The 26,847-nt window shown below is 46.2% G+C and overlaps 1 protein-coding gene across 9 annotated transcripts in view; it reads left to right on the top strand.

The window, feature by feature from the left end:
* The window catches only part of FAR2 (fatty acyl-CoA reductase 2), a 214,206-nt gene that overhangs the window by 85,636 nt on the left and 101,723 nt on the right, over positions 1-26,847 (top strand). For 8 of the 9 annotated variants that reach the window (XM_039545340.1, XM_039545315.1, XM_039545349.1 and 5 more), the window contains one exon: positions 13,563-13,797. In XM_039545340.1, the coding sequence (XP_039401274.1) occupies positions 13,609-13,797 (189 nt within the window). In that variant the 5' untranslated portion in view covers positions 13,563-13,608. Of the gene's footprint in view, positions 1-8,215; positions 8,291-13,562; positions 13,798-26,847 lie in introns of those variants that run through there. The other variant, XM_039545353.1, reaches the window with a different exon arrangement.

Here is a 26,847-nt window from a genome sequence, read left to right as displayed (position 1 = left end):
AGGTGTGTATTGGAAAGGGTATGTATTTTTAGTTGGCTTTGAATTTGATGTTTGAAGCTCTGATGTCAGCCTGATAACCCTTTAAAGGAGATGTCTCTCTTTAAGAAACTTGCCAAACATTTTTGTCTGTTACCCAGATAAAGCAGAGGCTGTGCCCCAAGGAGGGTTATAGGGTGGGTTTCAAAAAAGCCTGTAGATAAACATAAACAAAAGCTGCTGAGCTCAGCTTTCCATTGACCCTAAAATTCTAAGGCAGGACACAAAAGGCAAATTTTCCAGTCTCTTAGACCTCCTAGTATAGTGTGTAATTACATTTTAGCCTGCTGTCAGAAGACTGTTAGGCTCCTTGGGATAGAAGCTGCTTTTGATATCTGGCGATGTGGTACAATGACGTGTATTGCTTATACACACTCATCAAGAGGTTTTGCTGGCAACATGTCACAATTTCTCCAGCTGTGAGGTTGACTCCAGAAGGCCTGCAAGCAAGTTCAGGGAATATGAATGTGGGGAAGGAGAAGGAATATTTGTTGTGCTAGGGTCTGGCAGATCCATATAATGAATGTTCCATACTAAATGGGCAACAGATAGACACTTCTGGTGTTGATGTGCCCAAAATAGCAACATAGATATGACCCAATAAGAAAAGAAATTTAAATTAAACTAGCAAATGTCCTCTCTCTGCCCATCCTGTGCCGATACACATACGTATGGTCCTGTGCAGTCAGGTAAAATAGACCTTGTAGAAAAGGGATCATCAGTAAAAGCTTGAATATTTTGAGTGTTTGGAGAAGGAATAATATAACAAAGTTTGGGAGATTCATCATTTATGCTAGTTGTGGCAGGGAACATTGAATGAGTCATCAGAACCCGGAGGAGTATATATTTATGTGTATATGCTTTTTTTTTTTCTGCAGATAGTGTCATTCAGAGCTTTTCATATGCAAAATACAATATATGGAGTTTAGCATAAATGTTTAATAAGAGAAACTTGGGTAAAATGTCCTGAGCTGGTGCACCAAGCCACTGACCTCTGCATTCGAGCCTCATTTGTACCATGATACCTACAAAAAATCACCATCTAATAATGGCTAGATAGAGGGGCATTTGGGAATAATTTCTATATAACTTTTAAAAAACACAAGACATCCTAAAGTCATCACTGTGACCACTTTCCTTGTATGTTGCTCTCCTTTCCCCTTTCTCTGTTTGCTTGTCTTTTTAGGCCCCAGTTCCACAAACCCTCGTGCACATGCTTAAATTTGGGCATATGAGTAGTCCCATTGACTTCAACTGTACTACACACATTCTTAAAGTTAAGCAAGTGCAGAAGTCTTTGCGGGATCAATGCCCACTAATTCTTTTGTGCAGAAACAATGCCTTCCTATATGTCTGTACAGTGCCTTGCACATTTTGGGTGCTACTGCAATATAAATAATAATAAATACTAATCATCCTGCTTTTAGTTTTTATATAAACCTGAGAAAAATGCTTTAGATCTTTGTTTTCAACTTCCAGTTTTATTTTTGGGCCACCAGAGGACAGTTATTTGTTGGACAGTGGGATGGTGAAAGTGGTGATAATGTAGCCAGTCATTATGCAGTTGACTTGATTGCACCATCAATCGTTGGGCTGCTGCAAAAATGGGAGGGCAGCATGGCTTAATGGCTAGAGCACTGGACTGGGACACATTCTTAGTTCTGCTTCTGGGTTGCTGGCTGACCCTGGGCAAGTTACTTTCACTCTCTGTGCATCAGTTGCCCCATCAGTAAAATGAGGATAATTATACTGACCTCCTTTTGTAAAGCTTTCTGTGCTCTGTGGATGAAAAACATTATATAAGAGCTTGGTGTTATTATTGTATCACTGTTATGTCTCAGATATGTATTATAGCCTTCTGACGACATTACGACGAGAGAGAACTGTCTTGCACACTAACTTGCAGTGACATTGTAGATCAATGTGTAATGTACAGAACGTTTATTGTGGATATATATTTGGAGCTGAGGGCATCTTTTACATGTATGCTTTGGTGCATAATGTGAAGTTATGTACAATAGCTTTGGTCTCAGAAAGCTGACCAATGCAAAGGGCATGGAAATCTAGTGGATTACATGTGACTTTAATTTCATGATTTTTTGGTGTGTGTGTGTGTGGAGGGGGGGTTTTGTGGACATCCCAGTTATGTCATAAAGAATTAACACAGTGACATGGTATTGGAGAATGGGAGAGGAAAAGAGAGGGGATATTTGCAGGAATATGCTGGCATAAGAAAACTATGTTCTATGACGAGGGCTCCTAGGCACTATGATAATACAAATAATTAATAGTAATACATAATAATATATTGAACTATATTGAGGCAAAGGAAGCAGAATCTCCTCCAGTTCAGAGTAGCATGGCCTCGGTGCCGTTCTGTGTGCAGTGCTGGGGACCCTGGTTTTATGAGCTGCTCAGCATTGAGCCCTAACTTAGCACTGATAAAAGGAGAGCAGTGCTGAGTACAAACACTCACTTATCTGAGTAGTGCAGGAAGTTCTTCAAAAGCAGCCATGCTGAGCTCTCCATGGGCGGGTACTGCTTCTTTTATCTGTAAGTAAGAATTAGGGCTTATCTACACATGGAGGAAATAGCTGTTCCTGAATAACTTCGTGTGTAGACAGGCCCTTTATTCCTAAAAGGTAACTGTGCTGAAATGCCATGGGCATTGGCTGGTTTTCAGAGATCTTAAAGAGAAACTAATGGAGTCAAGAGAGACTAGAAGATTCTCTGAAGAGTCAAGAGGACACACCTACTTTTATCATACCAGCAGGGATTCTGCTTCACTTGCTGTGCTCTAACAGTCTGGGAGTATTTAATACATGATGGAGGCCACCTCTAAGAATGAGATGATCTGTGTAGCTAGGCAGATAAAGTTTAGGCAATGATAGAAGCTTGAAATTCATACTCCACTCATTCATTTTGGGGCTTATTCTACAGTGTGCCTCTTCTGAAGGACTGAGAAACCTCAACTCCCACTGGTTTCAAAAACATTGGAGGACACTTTGGGCTTGCAGGAGATGCTGAGCAGCTTGCAGGATCTTGCTCTATGATGTTCGATAGCTCTTAGTTACACTGCCCACGATGCATTAGCTGTTTGAGTTTAACTGTTACAGTCTGAGGTGGATTGCAAAGCTGGCATTTCAAAGCAGCAAGAGATTTCTAGGAGCAATCAGGGATTACTTTTTTTTATGATTGTGCAATTAATTAAGTAAATTAATTCCAGTTCTGTAGTTTCTCATTGAAGTCTGGACACAAATCAGACATCAAGAATTGTAACCTTCAAAAACCAGTAGGGGAGCACTTCAGTCTCCCTGGACGCTCAATAACAGACTTAAAAGTGGCCATTCTTCAACCAAAAAAACTTCAAAAACAGACGTCATTGAGAAACTGCAGAACTGGAATTAATTTGTAAACCATCAAATTAGGCTTGAATGAAGACTGGGAGTGGCTGGACCACTACAAAAAGTAATTTTCCCTCTGATACTCACTCCTTCTTGTCAACTGTCGGGAATGGGTCACATCCACCCTGATTGAATTGGCTTCGTTAGCACCGACCCTACACTTGGTATGGCAACTCCCATCTTTTCATGTGCTGTATATTTATACCTGCCTATTGTATTTTTCACTCCATGCATCTGATGAAGTGGGTTATAGCCCATGAAAGCTATATGACTAACATGACTACCCCTCTGAAGGTCTGCATAGTGCACTATGGATGCATTAGCATGACCCATATACAGCAATTGTAAGCCCGGGTTTACAATGCAGTGTAAAGATATATCTATTTTCTTGAGCTGTATTAACATCCATAGTGCTCATACGAAGGACAGATAATGTTTTCCTTGGTTTTATTTTTATGGCTAACTAGTACTGTTTCTATTTTTTTTTATTGAAAGGATTTTAATGTCACTAAATACTTCTTAATGGTATGTCAGCTAAACTGAGTCATTACATGGCCTTGGGCATGTCACTTTAACCCACCCTTGCTTCATTTTCCCCGTCTGTAAAACAGGGATAACCAGATCTACCTTTCTAGAAGAGCTCTTGAGATTCTTGCATGAAACTGCTATGGGTCAAAAATATTTAGGTGCCTAAATATGCAGATTGGCACCTAGTGGGATTTTCAAAAGCACCTAAGCAGGTTAGATGCCTCACTCCCATGGGAATCATGCACTTATCTGCATCTTTAGGTACCTAAATATCTTTGAAACTCTGACCTTATAAAATTTCAAAGCATGGCAGTTGTTAGTTTCTGTTTTTCTTTTCTCCTGTGGCTGACATATACTACTGTCATAAAATGCGGTGCAGTGTCAGAACTCAAGCCTCTTTCTATATTAACTCTCCCCACCACTTACAGCACAGACCTAAAAATATGGAGCCCTGGAAAGATACTAGGCCAAATTATTTCCTTGTGTAACGTCAGTGACAACAGTGGAACTACACCATCGGTGAATTTGGCCCAGTGTCTCGTAATAGTAGAGCTGAATGACTTTATCCCCTCCCTCTTTTACAGAGACTGAAGATTCAGTCTCCTGGCTTCTCTGCAATGAAATCTGAATAACTTCTGTATGTATTTGCAGCATGGTCTGGGACTCTAAGACCATAGCATGCTCTATTACTTCTGCATGTCCTGAGGCTCAAAATACTGTGTGAAATCTTTGAAGCATAGCCTGGTGATTTAACAAAGCCTTGACATAAAACTAAAGCATCTCCCATGACAGGCTGCACACCTACGTATATTTGTACACATAAAATTTAACCATGAAAAGATTTGCTAGACACACAGCATACATGACACAAAAGCAAGGACATGAAAGGTGAAGCTGTCTTCCCTTTGTAATTTTTTTCCTTCATACCCCTTACTTTACATTTTGTGGTTGAAGGAATCAGGAAGGTAGAAAAGACACTTTATTTATATACAGTTTATATGTTGGAACTGGACTTCCTTCCAACAAAGCATAGGAGACAGCATGCAGCAATGGATCCTTTAAGATTACGGGAACAAAGTCATGTACCAATGAAAGCTCTTCACACATATGTATAATCCCTTCACTCCACTGATTCACTTCAAACCATGGAATTGCAGTATGCAAATTAGCTTGAGAAGAAGAGTGCTGATTGATTAAGTAACCTTTGCTGTCACCTTAGTGCCACATAAGATTGAGCTATTGACCTAATCCCACTATTACCATAACAATGAGATAGCACACTTGCTAATAATTTAGGTTAATTACAAACTAATTTCTTCAGGTGGAGCCTACACTCGAGATGCCTTAGTTTTAACCATTATGGAAACTTGGAAGAGTCTATGTTGTTCTTCTATTAACATAATTTATTCTGAAGAGGTAGGTGCTGAATTTCTTAAAGGGCCCATTATTAGTCATTTTAAACTCATAAAGTAATTACCAGATTGAGCAGACAGATGGACTGAATTGGTCTTTGGTCTCATTGTTTCAGGTTAAGGATGAAGCATATTTGTGAGGCAGTGTGATGAAGGGAACATTGCTGTTACCTGTGTAGTACAAGTTTTTTGGGCCAACAGAGAAGGGTTTTTTCCTCAAGAGGTGTCAGTCTGTCATATTTCACCTACACTAAATTAAACTTTATAAAAAGAGAAAATGTAGTGTGTGATACTTTCAGGAATGCCACCTGTTGGTCAGATTTCTGCTCAGAAATTGGGTAAAGTTATATCACTGGCCGCAAAACACTGACTGTATTGAAACTTTAAAAAATCATTAGTTTGCATTCACCGATGGAAAGCTGGTTCCATTGTTTTCACTGAGCTCACTTTGGTGTTTGAAAATCTGTAATGTAACAGCCTATACCTCAGACTTTAGAACTTCCATCACAACCAGAATAAATATATTAAGACACCAGGAAGTTTCCTCTCGGATCTAGAAATAAGTCAACACACTATCACTTACTCCCACACAAGATCAGATTGCTCCTTTTCTTTCACTTCAAACCTTTCAGAGAGATTTCGTTCTTTCAACTGCAAAAATCTTTGCATTTCTGTTAATATATTACTAGCCCAGTAAGTCAAGTGATGAAAACCCTTAATACCACTTATTACAGTATTCTACAATAATGGTTTAAGCCATTTTAATGACACCATTGTAAGCTATAACGATGAAACAATATTGTAGGACGTGTTTAGCATGATACTGGGGGTCCAGATCCCTGGAGTTTCTAATCCTAGCTCAAAATGTAGGTTTAGTTAAAAAAAAATAGAATTTGGAAAAATTTAAGACCAATATTAGTGTCTCCATAATGTATTTTAAGGATAACCGTGTAAAGAGAGTTGTTTTGTATTTGTAAACCAAACACAGCAATATTGGCACCTTTAAGTGAAATTATCTGATTGCAAACTAAAGTGAAAATGACGTATTTACTTTCATTATCCAAGATGAGAAAAATTAAATAAACAGCATAAATATTCAAAAGTTAAGCCAAATTTTAAAAAAAATATTTCAATTTTAATAATCCAAAGGAATTATTTTTATTTTGTTTTGTTTTTAAGAGTGCATTCTGGACCTGACTCTCCGTTGCCTTGCACCCTCCTCTAGTCATTTAAACCTGTGCAAAGTGGGTCTAGAACACCAGCTGATTAGAATGTTAACATTTAACTCTTCATGTGTGTAAATGATTATGCAAGGCAATGAAGAATCAGGGCCTTTGGGGTCTGTTCTCACTTCAGTATACATAAATCAATATTTGTGCTCACTAATCATTGCTGCAAGCAGAAAGGATAATTGCACACCTTTACATAGACCTCCCTCCCCCCCCCACAGACACCCACACCCACAAATAAATGTCCCTACCTATCTAAATGTAAACAAGCCAGAAAAGGCACATTGGCAACGTCGGTGGAACTAAAAGTTGGACATTGGTTCCGTATTAAAGTTCCTGACCCCTGATTCTTTTCTCAGTTTTATACCAGAGTAGTTCCATTTACTTCACTGAAGCTACTTCTGATTTACACCAGTGTAAATGAGAGGAGAATCAGCCTCTCTACCTCAAAGGAACACATAATGAGAGCCAGTCTCACAGTAAACACCCTATTTTGCACAGATACAGAGACAGAAGTAGAATTGAGTCACTGCTTTCCCCAAGGAATGCAAAATTCCAAGAGGTTATTTATAAATGGGGAGGGGAAAGATCTCTTTAAAATTATGACTAATGCCATGGTCCTTTTAAATCAAACCTGATTCAGAGAGGTGGACACCTGCCTCCTCTGTCTAATGTTTTAGCTGAGAATTTGGTGTCATCTTTTCCATCCTGATAAGGTTGCCACCTCTTTTTGTTTATCCTGCAGGGCAAATTCCTTGAGATGACACATGGGTATGGTTTGTGTATTTGAATTAGAAATGAGCCAGCATAAATAAGTATAATATTGCAGAGATATTACATTTGATAATTCAGCTGCATCAGTGATTACTTTCCTGGTCCGATCAGGTGTCAAAGTTGTCTGTTGAGTTGCTGGCAATTAATTGTTCAGAGGTTTACTCCAGTCAGAAAGGGTTTTCTCCACATTTCAGTGTTTTTTACCTCTCACTCAACTGATCTTAAAATGTGCTAGAAGCTGCGGGCTTTGAAATATCCACCTCTCTGTGGCTCTGTATGGGCTAGTTCTTAGGAGCCAGCTAGCAAGCAGTTAATGCCCAAAATTTGAATGTTTTCATGGTGGGCACTAGACTCTTGATTCTTATACAACAGCCAAATGAGCTGCTAATGTGCAGTATTGCTTGCATATTGCTTTTGCAATGTAAGCTTTTATAGTGTCATTTGTAACTGAAATCATGATGAAGCCATAGAGTTCCGATGCGTAGATCCAGAAATACTGTACACATTATTCAGACTATGGCCTGAACTTAGAAATCATGGTTTTTAATAATATCCACAGCTTTTACACTTTCTTTTCACAAGGTCAAACCAAATCAATGTAATCCAAGAAGAGAAGATAAATTCCCATTGTAAAACTGTGGTCTAACCTTAAAATAAATCAGTAAGACCAAGGCCATTCTGCAAAACAGAAGTTGTGTGAGCATTCACTGTCTTGAATGGAAGGAAAATACCTTATCTTACCTTTTTTTCTTTTGCAATGGCATATCTTGAATGTTCTAGGCCTAAACACTGCAAGCTGCATCAATTTGTGGATTCTTGTGCTAGCTCAGGGCCCCATTGAAGTGAAGAGGGCTCCAGGAGTTCCGGAATCTGCCTGTATGAGCCAGCTTGCAGGATCAGGGTCCTGGTTTGTTATTTCGCCAACTCAATAACTTACAACCTCTACATGTATAAATACTCACGGTGATAATAAGTAACATAGATCCACAACATCAAAGAGCACTGTGTTGTCAAGGTCTAGCCTAGTTAAGGAAGGGGAAAAAATGTATCAGCAGAGGTGATCTTAATATCATAAACAGTGTTTCCTGTTTCATTCTTCCTGGGTTTCTTCTGTTTCAGAGGCCTTGCCTGAGCAGTGTCTTGATATTGTCAAGCAATCTCATCATCTCTGATGCCTGATCTCAGACTCCTGTATTATTTCCCATCAAAAGTGACTTGGTTTGCTGGATAGAAATTAGAGCCTTCAGATCAAAGCCAGGCAAATAAGCCAGGAGTTTTTGGTTCGGTTCCACAGTATCAGTTGTTGTACATTTCAGTGATACTGGGTGGAACCTTTCTGTGCTGTTGTGGGGTGGTTCGGTGCACAATTGCAGAGTGTTGCATGATCCAGTTTGTAGTGGAAAGCACTTAAAATGTGCATCTTTGTTAGTGAAACATGCACAGGTTTCATATATGAGCAGTCTGATGCAATGACATAGTCTGATATTATAAAATGACTACAGTGATTAAACCAAATTGAACACAGTGAGATTGCAGGGAGAGGAGCTGCCCGGGCAATTTAATATTTTTTACAAATGATATGCATTTGTATAGCTCTGTCCTGTAGCTGATCAAATGTCCTTTCAGTCCTGAAAGGCCCTTACATCATTACAGAATCAAACCTGTAGTTAATTAATTGCATTTCAAACAAATTTATATTCTGTAATTTGAAGAAGTACTTCTGTGGTACAAAACTTACTCTCACAGCTATTTAACTTGTTTTGCCAATAAGCCAGTCTTCAGTATTAAAAACCAGATAATTCTACTAAAATGTACATTGGTACATAGATTCTAAACCTTACATTACAGGAAAGAACTCAATGGTGATCATCTTTCCTAATGTCGTCATCTACTAGTGATGCAGAGGAGCATCATCGGAAGTTATAGCACATAACCACCATTTTGAGTCTCTCTATTTTCCTATATTTCCTGTTATACATAGGTGCTGGAACTAGGGGATTTGGGGGTGCTGCCTCACGCCCTGGCTTGAAGTGGTTTCCATTATATACCATTTGGTTCATTGGCTCTCAGCACCCCCACTATGCAAATTGTTCCAGCACCTCTGCTGCCATATTGACAATATATTTATAATTTTGTTTAATTATAATCTAATGTACAATTGAAGATGGTTGTTAATAAGTCTTAATTATATGGAAAGATTGAAGGATGACAAACCAGCCCCTGGTTAGCAAAAGGGGTCCAGAAAAAAGAAAATGAATTTTTGAAATATCCAATTTTTGAATTCTACTAACCAACCAATTTGATGGCAGTCCCGGAAATACTGAAATTCTATCAAGCCTTTATACTATATTTTAAATATATCTAAATTAGTGGATTTGTCAAATTCATTATTTAGTGTATAATTTTTAGAAGTGACTTAGGCAAAGAGGCACCTGTCACTCTTGAAAATAGGAAGTAGGCAGTCTTGAAAATTTTACCTGGTTCTTCTACTTTTGAGCATCCATTTTAATGCATCAAATATGAATAGTAGGACTTTCAGCTGTTGGTAGTGGGATGCTGTGGCCAAAAGACCTAATGTGATCCTGGGGTGCATAGACAGGGGAATATCAAGTGGGAGAAGAAAGGTTATTTTACCTCTGCATTTAGCACTGGTGCAACCGTTGCTGAACTACTGTGTCCAGTTCTGGTGCCTACAATTCAAGGATGTTGATAAATTGGAGAGAGTTCACAGAAGAGCCATGAGAATGATTAAAGGATTAGACAAAAAGCTTTTTAGCAATAGATTTAAGGAGCTCAATCTCTTTAGCTGTTCCCCCACTTCACCCCTTCCAAGAGGCCCTGCCCCTGCCATACCTCTTCCCACCACTTCCCTGCCCCCATTCCAACCCCTTCCCCAAAATCCCCACCCCAACTCCACCCCCTCCCTGCCCCCAGGGGGTTCACGAGGGGTGTGGGGTGTGGCAGGGGCTCAGGCAGGGAGTTGGGGTGTTGGGTGCAGGAGGGATGAGGGGTGTGGCAGGGGGGCCAGGGCAGGGGATCGGGGTACAGGAAGGATGCAGCACGGGGCTCAGGGCAGTGGATTGGGGTGTGGGGTGCAGGAGAGGTGAGGGGTGCGGCAGGGGGTCAGGGCAGGGGATCGGGGCGCAGGAGGGGTGCGGCAGGGGGCTCAGGGCAGTGGGTTGGGGTGCAGGAGGGGTATGGGGTGTGGCAAGGGTGTTCAGGACAGGGGGTTGGGTGCAGGGTGCGGCAGGCAGCTCAGGGAAGGAGGTTGGGGTGCAGGGTGCAGCAGGGGCTCAGGGCAGGAGGTCAGGGTGCAGGATATGGCAGAGGGTTGGGGTGCAGCAGAGGGCTCAGGGCAGTGGTTTGGGGTACAGGAGGGGTGTGGCAGGGGCTTGGGGTGCAGGGTGTGGCAAGGGGCTCAGGGCAGGGGGTTCGACTGCAGGAGCGGTTCGGGGGCGGTGGTCAATGGGAGCTGCTGGGGGCGGTGCCTGAAGTAACATCAACACACACCCCTGCGCCTCTCCTCCCCCAGGTTCTGTCCGCTTCCCGGAGTGGCACAGGGGCAGGGCAGGCAGGCAGGGAGTCTGCCCTGCCCCTGAGCCTCAGGCTGGAGCTGCTCTAGGTAAACGCTGGGGGAGGGGGGGGCCCGCAAGGACCTCGCGGGCTGCAGAAAATAATGGCCCGCGGGCCGCATGTTTGAGACCCCTGGTATAGATATAGAGCATGTACTCCCGACCTTTCCAGGTAGTGGCAGTGTTGTGGCACAGTGGTTAGGTGGTGCTGGGAAATTTTATACTGTCATTACCTGCATTACATATTTATTGGATCTATATAGAATTTTCAGTCTTCAGTGCTGCCACTCTGTCAATTTTCATCAGCACTAAATTCGCTATCGGGGAAAAAATAGCCATGTCTTTAACAGTACAGAAGCCCAGATGCTTAAGTTAGTGAATCAAATCCAGCTGAAGTATTATCCCAAGCCTTGTAGACTCTGCACTATATAATATAAAACGAAGGAAAATCCCAGCTTTAGAAGAGATCCAAAACCAATCATCAGGTGTACCGTCCAATTTAGAAAATGGGTCAAAGAGAAACTTCGCTTTCAAATGAGGTTATTTTACAAATTAATAATTGTGGGGACTCTGGCTCAGTAACTTAATGCACTAGCCTACTTTGAAATCCGGCCTACATCACAATTAAATGAGTGTAATGAATGGCCTCAAGTTGCCCATATGACAAAACTGTCACATGATTGGTCATATATAAATCCAGATAGGCATATAGATTTAGATTAATAGATAATTAGATTACCAGTAATACAGCAAATAGATAAGAAATCTGTGCTCAGGAGAAACCCAGGGTGATGAGAGAAACAGAGGATATATGTGTGTCTACATTGCATGTAAAGCCCGGGTCTTTGGGACCTGGACTTGTGGACTCTGTTTCCAAGCCTGTGCTTGAGCATCCGCATTACATTGTATACCTGGGTTTACAATTGTTGGCCCCAGGTCTGACTTGGGTGAGTGGCTTGAGTTGCATCCACGCTGCAAAATGACAGGGATTGGACCCAAGTCACAGCAGGACTCAGGTTTTAACCCACCTCCCTAGCAGGGTCCAAGGGCCTGGGTCCTGAGTGCTTGCTGACCCAAGTCAGCCTGATTTGTGCATGGATGGAAGGGGGACTCGAGCTCAAACCTGTGTCAGAGCCTGTGCTTAAGGCATGTCTGCAATAGAAAATGTTTGGCACCGAGTCTCAGAGCCTAGGTCAGTTGACTCAGTCTTGTGGGCCTTGGGCTGTGGGGCTAAAAATTGTAGTGTAGATGTTTATGCTCGAGCTGGAGCCTGGGCTCTGAGACCCACTCACCTTACCAGGTTTACCCAAATGAACCCATTTCCAAATCATAGGTGGTAGGAAAAGGTTGGCCCCATGGGAAGGTGGCTGTCCAAGATGAACTTTTTATGCTGGGACACAATCCCAGTTGATTTGACACAGTGTGGTCTGGTGGATAAGATATTCATTAGGAGGCCTGAGTTCTGTTCCCTGTCTGTGAGCTGATCTGCTGCGTGAACTTTAACAAGTCACTTTGCCTCTCTGCGCCTCTATTTCCCATCCTGCTGTTTGTCTGTCTTGTCTATTTTGGCTGTAAACTCTTCAAGGCAGCAACTGTCTTTTTTACTATGTGTATGGACAGTGCCTAGCTTACTCTAGATTGCATCCTCTAGATTGGGGTGGGCAAACTTTATGGCCTGAGGGCCACATTGGGTTTCCGAAATTGCTGTGCCTCCCCAAACAGCCAGGCATGGCCCAGCCCCCGACCCCATCTAACTCCTCCTTGTCCCCTGACCGCCCCGGAACCCCTGCCCCTGACTGCCCCCCACCACCCCATCCAACCGCCCTCTCCTTCCTGACTGCCCCCTTAGGATCCCTGCCCCCATTCAACCCCCCTGTTCCCCACCCTCTGACTGCTCTGACCCCTATCCACACCCCCACTCCCTGACCACCACCCCAAACTCCCCTGCCCTCTATCCAACCCCCTCTCCCGGTCCCTGCCCCCTTACCGCACTGCCTGGAGTACTGGTGGCTGGTGGCATTACAGCCGCACTGCCCAGAGCACCATACAGATGGGAGCCACCCACGCCATGCCACAGCACAGCACAGAGCACCGGGTCAGGCTGCGGCTCTGCTGCTGTGCTGCCTGGCAAGAGCTCGTAGACCTGCTGCCCAGAGCATTACACTGGCGGTGCAGTGAGCTGAGGCTGCGTGGGAGGGGATTAGCCTCCCAGGCCAGGAGCCGGGCAGGAGGGTCCCACAGGCTGGATGTGGCCCGTGGGCCCCACAGGCTGGATGTGGCCCATGGGCCGTAGTTTGCCTACCTCTGCTCTAGATGCTACAGTAATATAAATAGTAATGTGGAGGCTAATGCTACACTGGAGTTTAGGCTTTGCAAATTCATGAGTTTGTGTGGTCCATGTTCAATCCTCTATTTAAAAAAAAAATCTTTAAAGTTGCCGCTGATTGGTCTGCTGTAGGAGCTGCCTCAGCTAACAGACTGAAAAGGCTATTGCAGATGTCAGCTAGCATGGTCTGGTGTGGGCCCTATTGGTCCTCAAGTGTGCACTGTATTCTTAGTCAAACTTCCCAGCATCTAATCTCTTGCTCTGTTGCTGATTCCCCTCAGGTACCTCCTGTAGGAAATCAGAAGAAGGACAGCGAGAGAGCGCACCATGTCTTCAATTGCAGCTTATTACAATGGAAAGACCGTACTCATCACAGGAGCCACGGGTTTTATGGGCAAAGTACTGATGGAAAAGCTACTGCGCTCCAGCCCTGATGTGGAAGCTGTTTATATCCTTGTGAGGCCAAAGGCAGGACAATCAATGCAGGAGAGAGTGGCAAATATGGTGAAATCCAAGGTAGGTTGCTGCATTTTACAAAGAAATCTAAACTGAAATCCACAGGGCAATTAAATGTGTGTAGAGCAGATGACTATGTTATATTTCACCTGTTCAGGACAGTATCACTCTTCTGCTACAAACCTTACATAGGTTTAGTATGGAAAAATAAGCTGCACACAGAACACTTAAATGATATACAGGATTTGAAAACTAGATATATTTTTATTTTTTTTATTGATTTTTATATGGAAAATAATAATTCCCAATGAACATCAAAAACATGTTGACATCAATGTGGTGAGACTGTGTGAAATCATCATAATCACAATGCAAATTTGATGCATCCATAACAAATTTCAGTGACATTTAACAAATGTTGTCATTGTAAACATGGTGACATTTATCTGCCATTAACTAAAACTTCTGCCCCCGACTCTCTTAGGAAAACTGAACACTGCTCAAACATAAATTAAATTCAAAGTACTCCCTCCCATCCCCCCCCCGGGATCTCCCTGCCCTTCTTAGGGCTGTTGAACCACCACAACATCAACAGGTGCTAACAATTATGATACTTTTCTTCTTTCATAGGGCACAGCAGTAAAGCTGATAAACCAATGGAGGGACTTGTAGTCCATTCACATCCCACTATCCATCAGTGCCAGTTACAGGATCAACCTCAATTATGAAACATTAAAAATACTGGGAAACATTAGTGTACAGAGGGTATATTGAGGCTACAAGTAGCAGCCGTGGGAGAATTTAGAGTATCTAAAACTCTGTCCTGGGCAAAACTGACGAGAAGGATGCTATTTGATGTCTTATTAGTGGTCCCCAGGGAGTTAAAGACTTAACAAACTGGGCCAGGAGGAGGAAGGGATGTTGTGATTTTTTTTTTTTTTTTTTGCTGTTTCCTTATGGCCTGGACCTAGAATTGCATACTTGCCTGCAGAGGTAACTTACATCTAGCAAATGGTTCAGTTGAGAAGTGTCCTATTGTTTGCTTTTTGCAAATCTGGCAAACACATAATTTTTCTATCATTTTGCCTTCAGTGAATATAATTTTCCACATAGTTCTACGGCTTTCTTCATTGACAACTGCAGCTACATTTTTCATAATAAAACAACAAAAGTCCAAATGCCGTCCTTTCCCACAAAATAAAGTGGAGGATATTATTTTGACAGGACTTCTAAAAGCTCTGTTTGCATTTCCTGTGATAAATATTTATGACCTATTTGCTCAATAGCTCAGCACAGGATACTGTTATTGTTAGCTCTAGGTAAGGTTCCTTAGTAGCTATTTTATTGTTGCAGCTGTCAGTTACTAGATATTACTCTCCTTTTGTAATGTGTGTCAGCAGTTTTAGACACGCCAACAACATAGGGGACTTGATAACTTCTCCTTGAACTTTACAGCAATGTGCTTCAGTGGGCTCCAAAGGAGTAAATGTTAAAGAAAATCAGCAGATAAGTTTCTGGAAGTTAGTGTAATGCTCAGAAATCAGGCAAGTTGAGGGCCGTCCAGATCAGTAATCAGATGTCATGCAAGAGGTCCAATAGCCAGGGGATTCTGTCCACGGGAGAGGTACATCAAGGCTGCTGGCGAGGCTTGGTGAGATAGCAAGGCAAGATCGAGTGAGGGAGTAAGACAGTGTCAGGCAAGGTGACACAGCAGGATCAAGTAGGATCCAAGTAGCAGGCAATGGCTTGTTGCTCAGACAAGTTCAGGAAAGAAGCAGGAAGTTTATATATAGCCACCAGCCAGTCAGGGTCAAGACCATGTGGCCAATCAGGAAGCAGGTTATAGAACCCTGGAAGCTGGCGCACCCAAATCTGTGATTTCCTTGTTAATTGGATGGGTCGGTGCAACAACTAAGGCTGCTTCCCAAGAAGCCAGTGGACCTAGGTTTATGACCAGGTATTTGAGCCCAGAGACCTAATGATTAGGGGTGATAGTGTTTGAAGGAGAAAATCCCAAAGGGTGTGTTCAAATTGATTCCTCTCCCCTCCAGGAGGAGGTTTTCTGTTGATGATGTTCATTTAAAAATAAAACAACCATTCAGTGTTCTGGAAAAAAAATAACTGTTTTCCTTCCTAGAGAAATGGTGTGTGACCAAGAGTTGGACTTGCTAAATTTATCTATCTACTATGACAGACCCAGGCCAGTGGGGTACAGGAGTCTGGTAGAGGGCAAATATACTGGTCACTGGATGAGTAGTTTTCTGTTCCCTGAGTGACCAGAGCAGGGGCTGCACTAGAGTAATCAGGAACCTGCTAGAACCAATTAAGGCAGACAGGCTGATTAGAACACCTGCAGCCAGTCAATGCAGGCTAATCAGGGCACCTGGGTTTAAAAAGAAGCTCACTCCAGTCAGGCGAGGAGGAGCCAGAGGAGAGGAAGTGCATGTGAGGAGCTGGGAGCAAGAGGCACAAGGAGCTGAGAGTGAGAGGGTGAGCTGCTGGAGGTCTAAGGAGTACAAGTGTTATCAGACACCAGGAGGAAGGTCCTGTGGTGAGGATAAAGAAAGTGTTTGTTTGGAGGAGGCCATGGGGAAGTACCGCAGGGAGTTGTAGCTGTCATGCAGCTGTTACAAGAGGCACTATAGACAGCTGCAATCCACAGGGCCCTGGGCTGGAACCTGGAGTAGAGGGTTCCCCCCAAACCTCCCAACTCCTGATCAGGCACAGGAGGAGTTGATTCAGACTGTGAGGAAGATCACTGAGGTGAGCAGATCTGCCAATAAGTGCAGGACCCACCAAGGTAGAGGAGGAACTTTGTCACACTACCTAAAGAGTATTCCTTTGTACATAAACATACTGCAGTATAAGGGCCTGATCCAAAGCCCACTGAATTCAATGGAGTCCTCCCAAGTGAAATCTACAAGCACAATATTGGAGTGTTCATTAAGTATCCTTTAAACATGTTGAATGCCATAGAGCTAGTCTATGCCGCATATAAAAGCTTAGTCCCTGGTACTGAGCCAGAATTTACTGTACAGCTGCATGTCTAAGAGAGCAACTCATGAGAGGCAGGTGCACAGGGATGAGTTGTCTCTGTATTCCTCTGAGACTGAGAGAGACCTCAGCAATGCCAGCCACGTTGGAGGCCCTACACCAGCTCCAGCAATTCTCTGAGCCAAAGAGCACTGCATCGGACTCTAGTTAGAATCCCACCATCCTGCTCCTTTATTATCCAGAGGGAGAATTGTTGCTATTCGAGAATATCATTTCCCCCCCTACTTACAGTGTGACTAGGGCAAGAGGCTGTTTAAATAGTACATCACTCCCAGTATGTAAACTACTTCTTCGAGTGATTGCTCATGTCCATTCAACTTAGGCGTGTGTGATCACCACATGCACTGGTGCCAGGAATTTTTCCCTCAGCAGTATCTGTAGGGGCCTGGCTTCAGCACCCCCTGGAGTGGCGCACACATGCCGTGGTATATAGGGCGCCGCCGGTTCCCCCCACCCTCAGTTCCTTCTTGCCACCAGTGATGGTGCTGTATCTGTTGCCACTTCAGTTAGTGCTGTAACTGCTTGTTCGTACAAACTAGTAATCTCCTGTATTATACTGTATATAGTGTTTTATTAGTGTTTATAAATCCCTTAGCTATAGTTAGAGACTTTGTAGGTCTCAAATGGGACTTTGCCTCAGGACATGGTATGCCTCGATCCCCAGGCTTTAAGTCCTATGATCGCTGCAAGAGGCTCATGCCCATTAGTGATACACACAGCAGTTGTCTGCATTGCTTGGGTGAAGGAAACGTTAGTGAAAAGTGAAAAATTTGCAAGTCCTTCAAGCCAAGGACTAAGAAGGAGCGCAAGATTTGTTTGAGTGCTCCGTATGGAGTCGGCACTCACCCTGGCACTGGAACAACGCTCCAACTCAGTGCAGAGTACTGAGACCTCAGTGCACAGCGCCCCACCAGGACCATCCACTAGTCAGCACTGGTCTCCATCCGTGGCTCCAACCAAGAAGCCCAAAAATGGGGGATGAGGCCGGTCTCCAACCTCCTGCAAGGGAAAGGATAAGACTGGGTGTGAGCAAGGTCCCATGCCGGGCAACTCTTCACCCACATCGGGATCTCAGGCCCAAGAGTGATGGAGTGGAGTGATGTAGCCCAACCCGCTCCCTGCTAGCTACTCCGGAGAGTGGCAGAGGCCTCCATCAGCTCCGCGTGCCATCCACACCGGTGGCCCTGCAGGCAGCACAGGAGATCACATTCCTCCCGGTGCCAACCAGATCGGCTCCTGTGGTTTCCCAGTCACAGGGTAAACCCGCATTCGGACCACATCCGTCCCCGCTTCAGCGGCACCATTCCCCATCGCGGGGGACATCCCGCCAGCACTTGCCCTCCCATAGCCGCCATGCATCTGACCACAATAGGCAGATACAGCGCAGGCCCATTCAGTCCCCAAACCTTGGGCAGAGAGGCTTGAGGCACAGCTCGCTGGCCACTGGGTGCAGACCTTTGGAGGCACACACCCCCCAGCAGGAGTACCAGTCCTGGCACCTGGTATCTCCGAGACTGTGGTACCGCTCCAGGGACCCATCAAAGGATCGACAGTACCATTCCTCAGATCGTTGCTGATCCCCTAGGAGGGCATCATCACATGCGGGTGCTTCCTGGCACTGGGCCTGCTCCGACTCCTGGTCCCGCTCATCATCCTGGTACCACTCATCAGGCGCGAGACATAGATTGGTGGCTCCACACCGTCGTGGATCCATTGAGCGCCACCGGTCCTGAAGACTCTGCTCCAGATGGAACTCCAGGCAAAGTGACCGGCACCAGTCAGGACAGACCCACCGTTCTGCTCCATTCTGGTCACCTGGGAGCGACCACTCAGGATCCAGCCCTGGTTTGAAGCAAGGTTCCCTGATGGTGGGACGGGCTCCGGTACTGGCAGTACCACCTACATTGCTGGCACCGAAACCGGACCCATGGCCTCAGGCACAGTGGCTGGCGCCATGGTACCCATGGAACTTGTGGGGGTTCACCCAGTCATCTCAGGCTACCCACTTAGTGTCCGGAGCCTCGGAAAGACTAGCTGCCTCTCTCTCCCGCCCTCCTCTGGCGCATGAAGCCTTGGGTGCGAGGACCCTGCAAGTCCAAGAGGGAGCAGGGGCGTAAGCCACTGGGCCACCAATGGTTGTGGAGGACCCTACGGCACCGGCATCTTTCTTGTCGCCACCAGACGAGGCTATAACAGGACCCCCTCCCCCAATTCCTCCAGATAACGCTAAAGCGCACCAGGAACTACTGAAGAGGGTTGCTGCCAACCTGGGTCTTCAGGCCGAGGAGACAGATGAGCCCTCAGACACTCTCTTCGATGTCTTCTGCTCCACAGCACCGGCCAGGGTGGCTCTGCCCCTTCATGATGGGGTCTTTAAGATCACTAATGCCCTGTGGCAAATTCCCTCCTCCTTGCCACCCATCTCCAAGAGGGCTGAGAGCAAGTACTTTGTGCCATCCAAAGGTCACGAGTACCTGTACACCCACCCTGCTCCCAACTCCCTAGTTGCAGAAGCCGTTAACCACGGAGCGACAAGGTCAAACCAGGGCTACCCCTAAGAACAAAGACTCCGAGAGACTAGACTTGTTTAGGCATACAGTTTATTCGTCCTCTAGCCTCCAGTTGAGGGTGGCCAACCATCAGGCCCTCCTGGGATGCTGTGATTTTAACGTGTGGTGAGCCAGGTTTGGGGGATCTCTTTCTGAGGCTTCTAGGAAGGAGTTCTGGGCTATTATGGAGGAGGGCATGACTGCGGCCAGGGCGACACTCCAGGAGACGTCAGATGCGGTGGACACTGCTGCCCGAACCATGGCCTCAGCCGTCGACATGCGCCAGGCATCCTGGCTGCTCCTCTCTGGCTTGTCCATGGATGTTCAGCAGTCAATGGGCAAGCCCTGTTTGCGGAACAGACGGACAATAAACTCCATGGCCTAAAGGACTTCCACACAACACTTAAAATGCTGGGCCTGTATGTTCCTAGCCCTGCCCATAAATGGGCAGCAGCCTCAGGGTCAGGGGACCCTCCCTCACCAGGAGCCTCCCCATAAGAAATCCAGAGGCTACAAGTGGCCTCTCAGTTGAGCTCGGCTCGCAATAAGCAGGTGGACAAGCACTTGTTTTGAGAGTATGCCCGAGGGCAATATACCGGACAGTTCCCAGGATCCTCCCTCTCTCTTATTTTTGCCAACTGCCTTTCTCCTTTCCTCTCTGTGTGGGCATCTATAACATCGGACCGATGGGTCCTCAGTACAGTGGCGTGGAGTTACACCCTTCAGTTGCTTTCTACCCCTCCTTGCCACCCTCCCCTCCCCATCCCTCTTCAGGGACCCTTCTCAGGAGAGTCTCCTCATTCAGGAGGTAGAGGGGTTACTGCAGCTAGGTGTGGTGGAGTTCGTTCCTCCAGAATTCAGGAACAAGTGGGGGTCTGTGAGCTATCCTGGACCTGCGAGACCTGAACTGCTTCCTAGCAAAGCTGAAGTTCTGCATGGCCTCAATCCTGGCCTCAATCATCTCCTCCCTGGATCCAAGAGACTGATATGCTGCCCTTGATCTGAAGGATGTGTACTTTCACATCACCATCTTTGAGGGACAGAGATGCACCCTCCATTTTATGGTAGGTCCTGACCTCCATCAGTCTGTGGTCCTCCCGTTTGGCCTAGCGACAGCACCGCAGGTATTTACCAAGTGCATGTCGATGGTGCCTGCCTACCTCAGATGTCAGGGTGTCCAGATCTACCTGTGCCTCAATGACTGGCTAGTCAAGGGCAGAGCCAGGTCCCATGTCCAAAGGGATGTTGTGATAGCCACTTGCCATCACCTCGGCCTGTTGGTGAATGACAAAAAATCAATGTTAGTTCCAGTACAGAGGATAGAGTTCAGTGGAGTGGTGCTAAACTCGACCTGTGCCAGGATGTTCCCGCCACTGGAGAGATTCAGGGCACTGATGGGCTTCATTGTGGAAGTCTCCGCATTTCCCCTGACCATGGCCAGGGTTTGCCTGCGCCTCCTAGGTCACATGGCAGCATGTACCTATGTAGTGTGCCACGCCAGGCTCCGGATGCACTCCTCACTCAGTCGAGTTGGATTCGGATGCCTCGGACATCGGCTGGGGGGCACACCTCAGCACCCTCCAGACCCAAGGTATGTGGTCCCCAGAGGAATCGGCACTACAAATAAACGTCAAAGAGCTCAGGGCAGTGCTCAGAGCATGTGCGGTCTTCCTACCTCACCTGTCAGGCAGAGTGGTCAGAGTCCTCATGGACAACACAGCCTCAATGTTCTACATCAACAGGCAAGGCGGAGCGTGATCCTCGACCCTCTGCCAAGAGATACTCTGTCTCTGGGACTTCTGCATCGACCATGGAATTCATCTAGACGCTTGTCACCTTCCAGGTGCCAGGAACATGCTAGCCAGGGCCGGCTCCAGGCACCAGCATACCAAGATGGTGCTTGGGGCGGCATTCTGCAAGGGGTGGCAGTCCCCCTTGTTTTGCCCCCAAGCAGCGTGCTGAATTGCCGCCGCGGGCGGGGGCGGGAGGGATTGTCTGTGTGCCCTTAGGGTGGCACGTGCGTTTCCGCAACGGCGCAATTCGGCAGTTTCTATGTTTAGCTGAAGCCGCCCCGGACAGCTAAACATAGAAGCTGCCGCCAAATTGCCTCCGCCGCGGAAACGTGCCTGCTGCCCTAAGGGCACAGGGACTGCCCCCCCACCCGCGGCGGCAATTCGGCGCGCTGCTTGGGGCGGTGAAAACTGTAGAGCCAGCCCTGATGCTAGCAGATCACTTAAGCAGGGACTTCTTCTCTCACCATGAGTGGGTGCTCCACCCAGAGGTAGCCTTCATGATCTTCCAGAGATCTTCCAGAACTCCCCAAGTGGATTTGTTCCCCACCAGGCAGAAAAGGAGGTGCCACAGGTTTTGTCCCAGATGGGGTTTAGGCGTGGGCTCCCTCTCTGACGCCTTCCTCCTGCCATGGGCAGGAAGCCTGATGTACACATTCCCTTTGATTCCACTCATCAGCAAGGTCCTAGCAAAAAATCAAGAGAGGCAAGGCACAGGTTATCAGGATTGCCCCAGCGTGGCCTCGCCAGCACTGGTTCGGGATGTTATTGAGCTTGTCAGTGATCCCTCCCTGGCCCCTTTTGAACCGACCGGACCTGCTGTCACAGGATCATGGTCGACTCTTGCTCCCCAACCTTGTGTCCCAGCGTGGATGTTGCATGGCTGATCCCAGATGAATGGGCCTGTTCGGAAGGGGTCCAGAAGGTCCTCCTTGAGAGGAGAAAGCCCTTGACTAGGCTGACCTACCTGGCAAAGTGGACGAGGTTTTCCCCCTGGGCAGCCAAACAGGGCATCTTCCCTTCACATTCTTTGGTGCAGTCAATCTTAGACTACCTCCTTCGTTTGAGGAACCAGGGCCTGGTGCATTTCTCTATCAGGGTGCATCTGACAGCCATTTTGGCCTTTCATCCACCCATCCAGGGGCAGATGGTGTTCTCCCATGATATGACGGTCAGGTTCCTCAGAGGTCTCGAGACTTTTTCCTCAAGTCCGGTCCCCGGCCCCTCAGTGGGATCTCAACTTGGTTCTGTCCAGGCTCATGGGCCTGCCCTTTCAGCCTTTGGCCTCGTGCCCCCTGTCTTGCCTATCATGGAAGGTAGCTTTCCTGGTGGCAGTGATGTCGGTGAGGTGAGTGTCCGAGCTGTGAGCTCTGACCTCAGAACTGCCGTACACAGTCTTCTATAAGGACAAGGTCCAGCTCCGGCCCCACCCAGCCTTCCTTCCCGAGGTGGTGTCTGCTTTCCACGTGAGCCAGGACATATTTCTTCCAGTCTTCTGCCCTAAGCCCCACGAGACTAGTGAAGTGAGGCACCTTCACATTTTGGATGTAAGAGGGGCTCTGGCTTTCTACATAGATCAGACAAAGCCTTTCCATAAATCAACTCATCTTTTCATCTCTACTGCTGATAGGATGAAGGGCCTCCTAGTGTTCACACAGAGGATTTCTAACTGGTTCACCTCTTGCATTTGGACCTGCTACAAGCTGGCAGGAGTCCCTCTGCCGCCAATCATCAGAGCCCACTCGACCAGAGCTCAGGCATCTTCGGTGGCCTTCCTGGCACACTCCCCAATCCAGGACATCTTTCAAGCCATGACGTGGTCCTTGGTGCACATCTTCATTGCCCACTGTGCTGTCACTCAGCAAGCCATGGACAACGCTGGGTTCGGCAGAGCTGTGTTGCAATATATACGTCTGTGAACTCCTACCCATCTCCAAGAGGTTCTGCTTGGGAGTCACCTAAGTTGAACACACATGAGCAGTCACTTGAAGAAGAAAAGACAGTTACCTTTTCCGTAACTGGCGTTCTTCGAGATGTGTTGCTCATGTCCATTCCACAACCTGCCCTCCTTCCCCTCTGTCAGAATTTCCGGCAAGAAGGAACTGAAGGTTGGGGGAACTGGCGTTGCCCTATATACCATAGCATGTACGTGCCACTCCAGGGGGTGCCGGAGCCAGTCCCCTGTGGATACTGCACCAGTGCCAGAAGTTTTTCCCTCTGCATGTGTCAAGGACACACATCGAAGTTGAATGGACACGAGCAACGCATCTCAAAGAACACCAGGTACAGAAAAGGTAACTCTCTTTTGTCTCTTCCATTACTGTTTCTGGTAAGCTTTAGCCATACTTGTTCAAGTAGCTAAATTCAATAAATAGGTTCTCTCCAGATGTGGAAACAAGTTTCTATTTCACTTTCATTTGGCATTCCTGTTTATAATAGGCAGGCGGAATACATAAATTTGGGTAAGCTATGAGCAACAATGAAGGTATTTTAGAAGATGCCCTCCTTATTCATATATATAATTATACTGAATGCTGATTCATATGAGGTTCTGATAGTGAAATATCTGCCGTATGTATAGTGTCACATACCCTACAGCTTGCAACAGTGTCAGAGCAGTACAATACTGTCATATTTCTTTCAGCAGGAAATATTTCTTAAATTATAAAATGGAAATAATTTCATGAAGTCTTCTGTTTCAATGTATCATACGTCTGCTTTGACAATATCATCTATTCTTCCTGTCACACCATCGCTGTTCCTTTCATCTCTTGTTCTCCTCCAGAGCTTATCAGTTTCACATGGAGGGAGAGAAAGAGGGTGCACCTGGGAGTCAGGAGAAGAAAGGAAATAATATTGCCAGGGGCGGCTCTAGGCACCAGCAAAGCAAGCAGGTGCTTGGGGCATCCCATTTGCAGAGGCAGCAGCCCACAGGGATCCAGCCTGGGAGCTGAGAACCACCAGGGGGCCCTGGGAGCTGTAGTTCCTTGGTTAGCTCCCTGTCTATAGAGCCATCTCTGGAACAGGGAAAGAACTACATTTCCCAGCTTTCCCTTGTCTGCTATCAACAGGAAAGGGAGGGGGAGGGAGTGAGGTAGCTGAAAACTCATGCTGCAGCTTGCTGTGAATGGAGAGCTCACTGCTAGAGTGGGGTGGCCCTGTGAATGGGGAACAAGTGTGCCCAAGGACTAGAAGGCTTTGCCCCAGATGTCCCCTTCAGAAGACATCCCCAGACTGGATTAGGGATACTGGTGTGACCTCACCTTGAAGCCCCCAAAGAAAGAATTGGGTGGACTGAATGGACAGTGCACCTCTCTATCTGAAGCCTAGCAAGGGGGGTACGTGGATCCCACTAGAATTTAAAATGAAAAGTAAGAAAGGGGAGGCTCTGCTAGAGGACCTGGGCAGCTTTAGATACAGTACCAGGCACGTAGGAGGATTTCCACTTCTGAACCATGGAGGCAGAAATTGACTTTTCCTTTCCAGATTTAGCCAATATTCAGAAAGGGAATCTAGCACTCGCCTTCCAGATTTGAACACCTCAAAATTCAGGAGTGCTCAAGCTCAATTTGGGCAGTTGTTACTTTATTTCTCCCAAATCAAATATACTGATCCACTGTAATTTGCTGTAGAAAAAGTAGGATAAAATTGAGCAAGAAATGCTTCCCAGTGGTTTTTAGGACTGGAATTTCTATTTTCAACAGCCAGTGCCTTTTTTTTTTTTAGTTTTATTTGTTTAAAAGGAAGACAGTAATATTGCATTGGCAAATTCCCCATAGAAACAAAGAGTGGAACAAAAGAATAATAAAGGCACCTCAACTTTTCCTCATTTATGGAGGACAGTCTTATAATATGCATCCAGATATCCTCCAATCGCACAAGCTGAAAATTGTTCCACTTTACTGCAGCTCTGTAACCATATGGGAACCAATCCTGTCTGTGTTCTGTGCACATCCAAAATTCCTGATGAATGACCTGCCCTGGGAGCGAGTTACCAGTGACCCAAGGCTGGGACGGAAGGAGGGTGCAGGTGGGGAGGGGGAGAGCCCAGGGCTGGGGCAGCAGGGGGTACAGGTGGAGGGGGCAGAGCCCAGGGCTGGGGCAGCAGGGGGTACAGGTGGAGGGGCAGAGCCACGGGCTGGGGCGGCAGGGGGTGCAGGTGGAGGAGGCAGAGCCCAGGGCTGGGGCGGCAGGGGGTGTGTGGGTGGGGGGGCACTGGTAGGGGGAATGGGTGAGCCCAGAGCTGGGGCAGCACAGGGTGTGTGTGGGAGGGAGAGCCCAGAGCTGGGATGACAGGGGGGTGCGGGTTGGGGGGAGGCCCAGAGCTGGGGCAGCCAAAATTTTTTTGCTTGGGGCGGCAAAAAACCTAGAGCCAGCCCTGTCGCTCCCTCCTGAGCCCTGTCGTGTCCCTCCCCGCCCCCTGCTGTATGGAGATGGGGTAAGTGGGGGGCAGGAACAGGGGGACTCCCTGATATTAGCCCCCTCTTATATCACCTCCCCCACCCACCCAAAAAGCAGCAAGCAGGAGGCTCCCGGGAGCAGCTCCAAGGCAGAGGGCAGGAGCAGCACATGGCAGGTGCGGGGAGGGACAGCTGAACTGCTGGCAATTGATAGCCTGCTGGGTGGCTGCCACACAGGGAACTTAGGGGAGTGGGGAGCTGATGGGGGAGCTGCCGGTCCACCCTGGTTCCAAGCCTCCACCAACTAGCTCCAATGGGCTGCTCTTTCTGCAAGCAATGGACAAAGCAGGCGGCTGCCAAACAATGTGGTACGGGAACATTGCGAAACTTTAAACGAGCATCTAATTGATCAGCAACGTAACAATGAAACAACATTAACTGGACAACTTTAAGTGAGGAGTTACTGTACAGGAGTTTGCTGTGTATTTCAGAGAGACATTTACAAGCCTCAATCATCATCTTTGGAGCTCTCCTTCCTTTTAATTGTCAAAACTAAGTCACTCTGTCAAAAGCATTGCTGATCAGGGAAGCTGCCATATAAAACTTGTTTCAAATTGACATGCAGTCTCCATAGATGAATGAACTTTTAAAAAGTACATTCATTAAAGGAAAAGTTAGTTCCCTCTGAAATTAATTTTAAGCATTCATCCCCATGAAGGAAAAAACACTTGCAATGGCATTCATGGATTCTATGTGCCTCCCAAAACCAGACCTCACTGATTAATTATACACTATCTATCCAGTTCATGCAGGGGTTAAGAGTGAGCATGTGTTGAGGGGGATGGGGAATTTGCTAATTAAGCTTTGAGTGAATGGGTCACTTGCCAATGAGTCAGCAAAACAAGCAACATTTTCAACAAATGATTGAACACAAAAATGTTGCTTGTACCCAAAAATCTGCTGAAGCCATCTGCGAGTGGGTATTACTAATAATGAGCCTCAGCACATGGCACCAGACCTACCAGGTTATAAATGATTTAAATGCATTAATTAGCTGCTGAAAAACCCTCCAAGGGGAAAAAAACAAAACAATTACCTATAATGAAATTCTTGGACAAAAAATAAAATAAAATTAGAAGGTGGTTATAACTACTGAATCATTATCTTTTCCAAAGATCCACTTGCAACAAACTTTATATCTAGATTATGGATTAAATTATGACACTTGCCACTCATCTGTATATTACACAAATATATATACTAGAGCCAGCCCTGAGGTGACGATAAGTTTTCCAGGTCCCCAGAATACTTACTATT

The sequence above is a fragment of the Mauremys reevesii genome, linkage group 1 (genome assembly GCF_016161935.1).
Source record: "Mauremys reevesii isolate NIE-2019 linkage group 1, ASM1616193v1, whole genome shotgun sequence".
NCBI classification, from domain to species: domain Eukaryota; kingdom Metazoa; phylum Chordata; order Testudines; family Geoemydidae; genus Mauremys; species Mauremys reevesii.
Note: the sequence above shows the minus strand (reverse complement) of the source record. Positions and strands in the feature narration are given on the sequence as shown.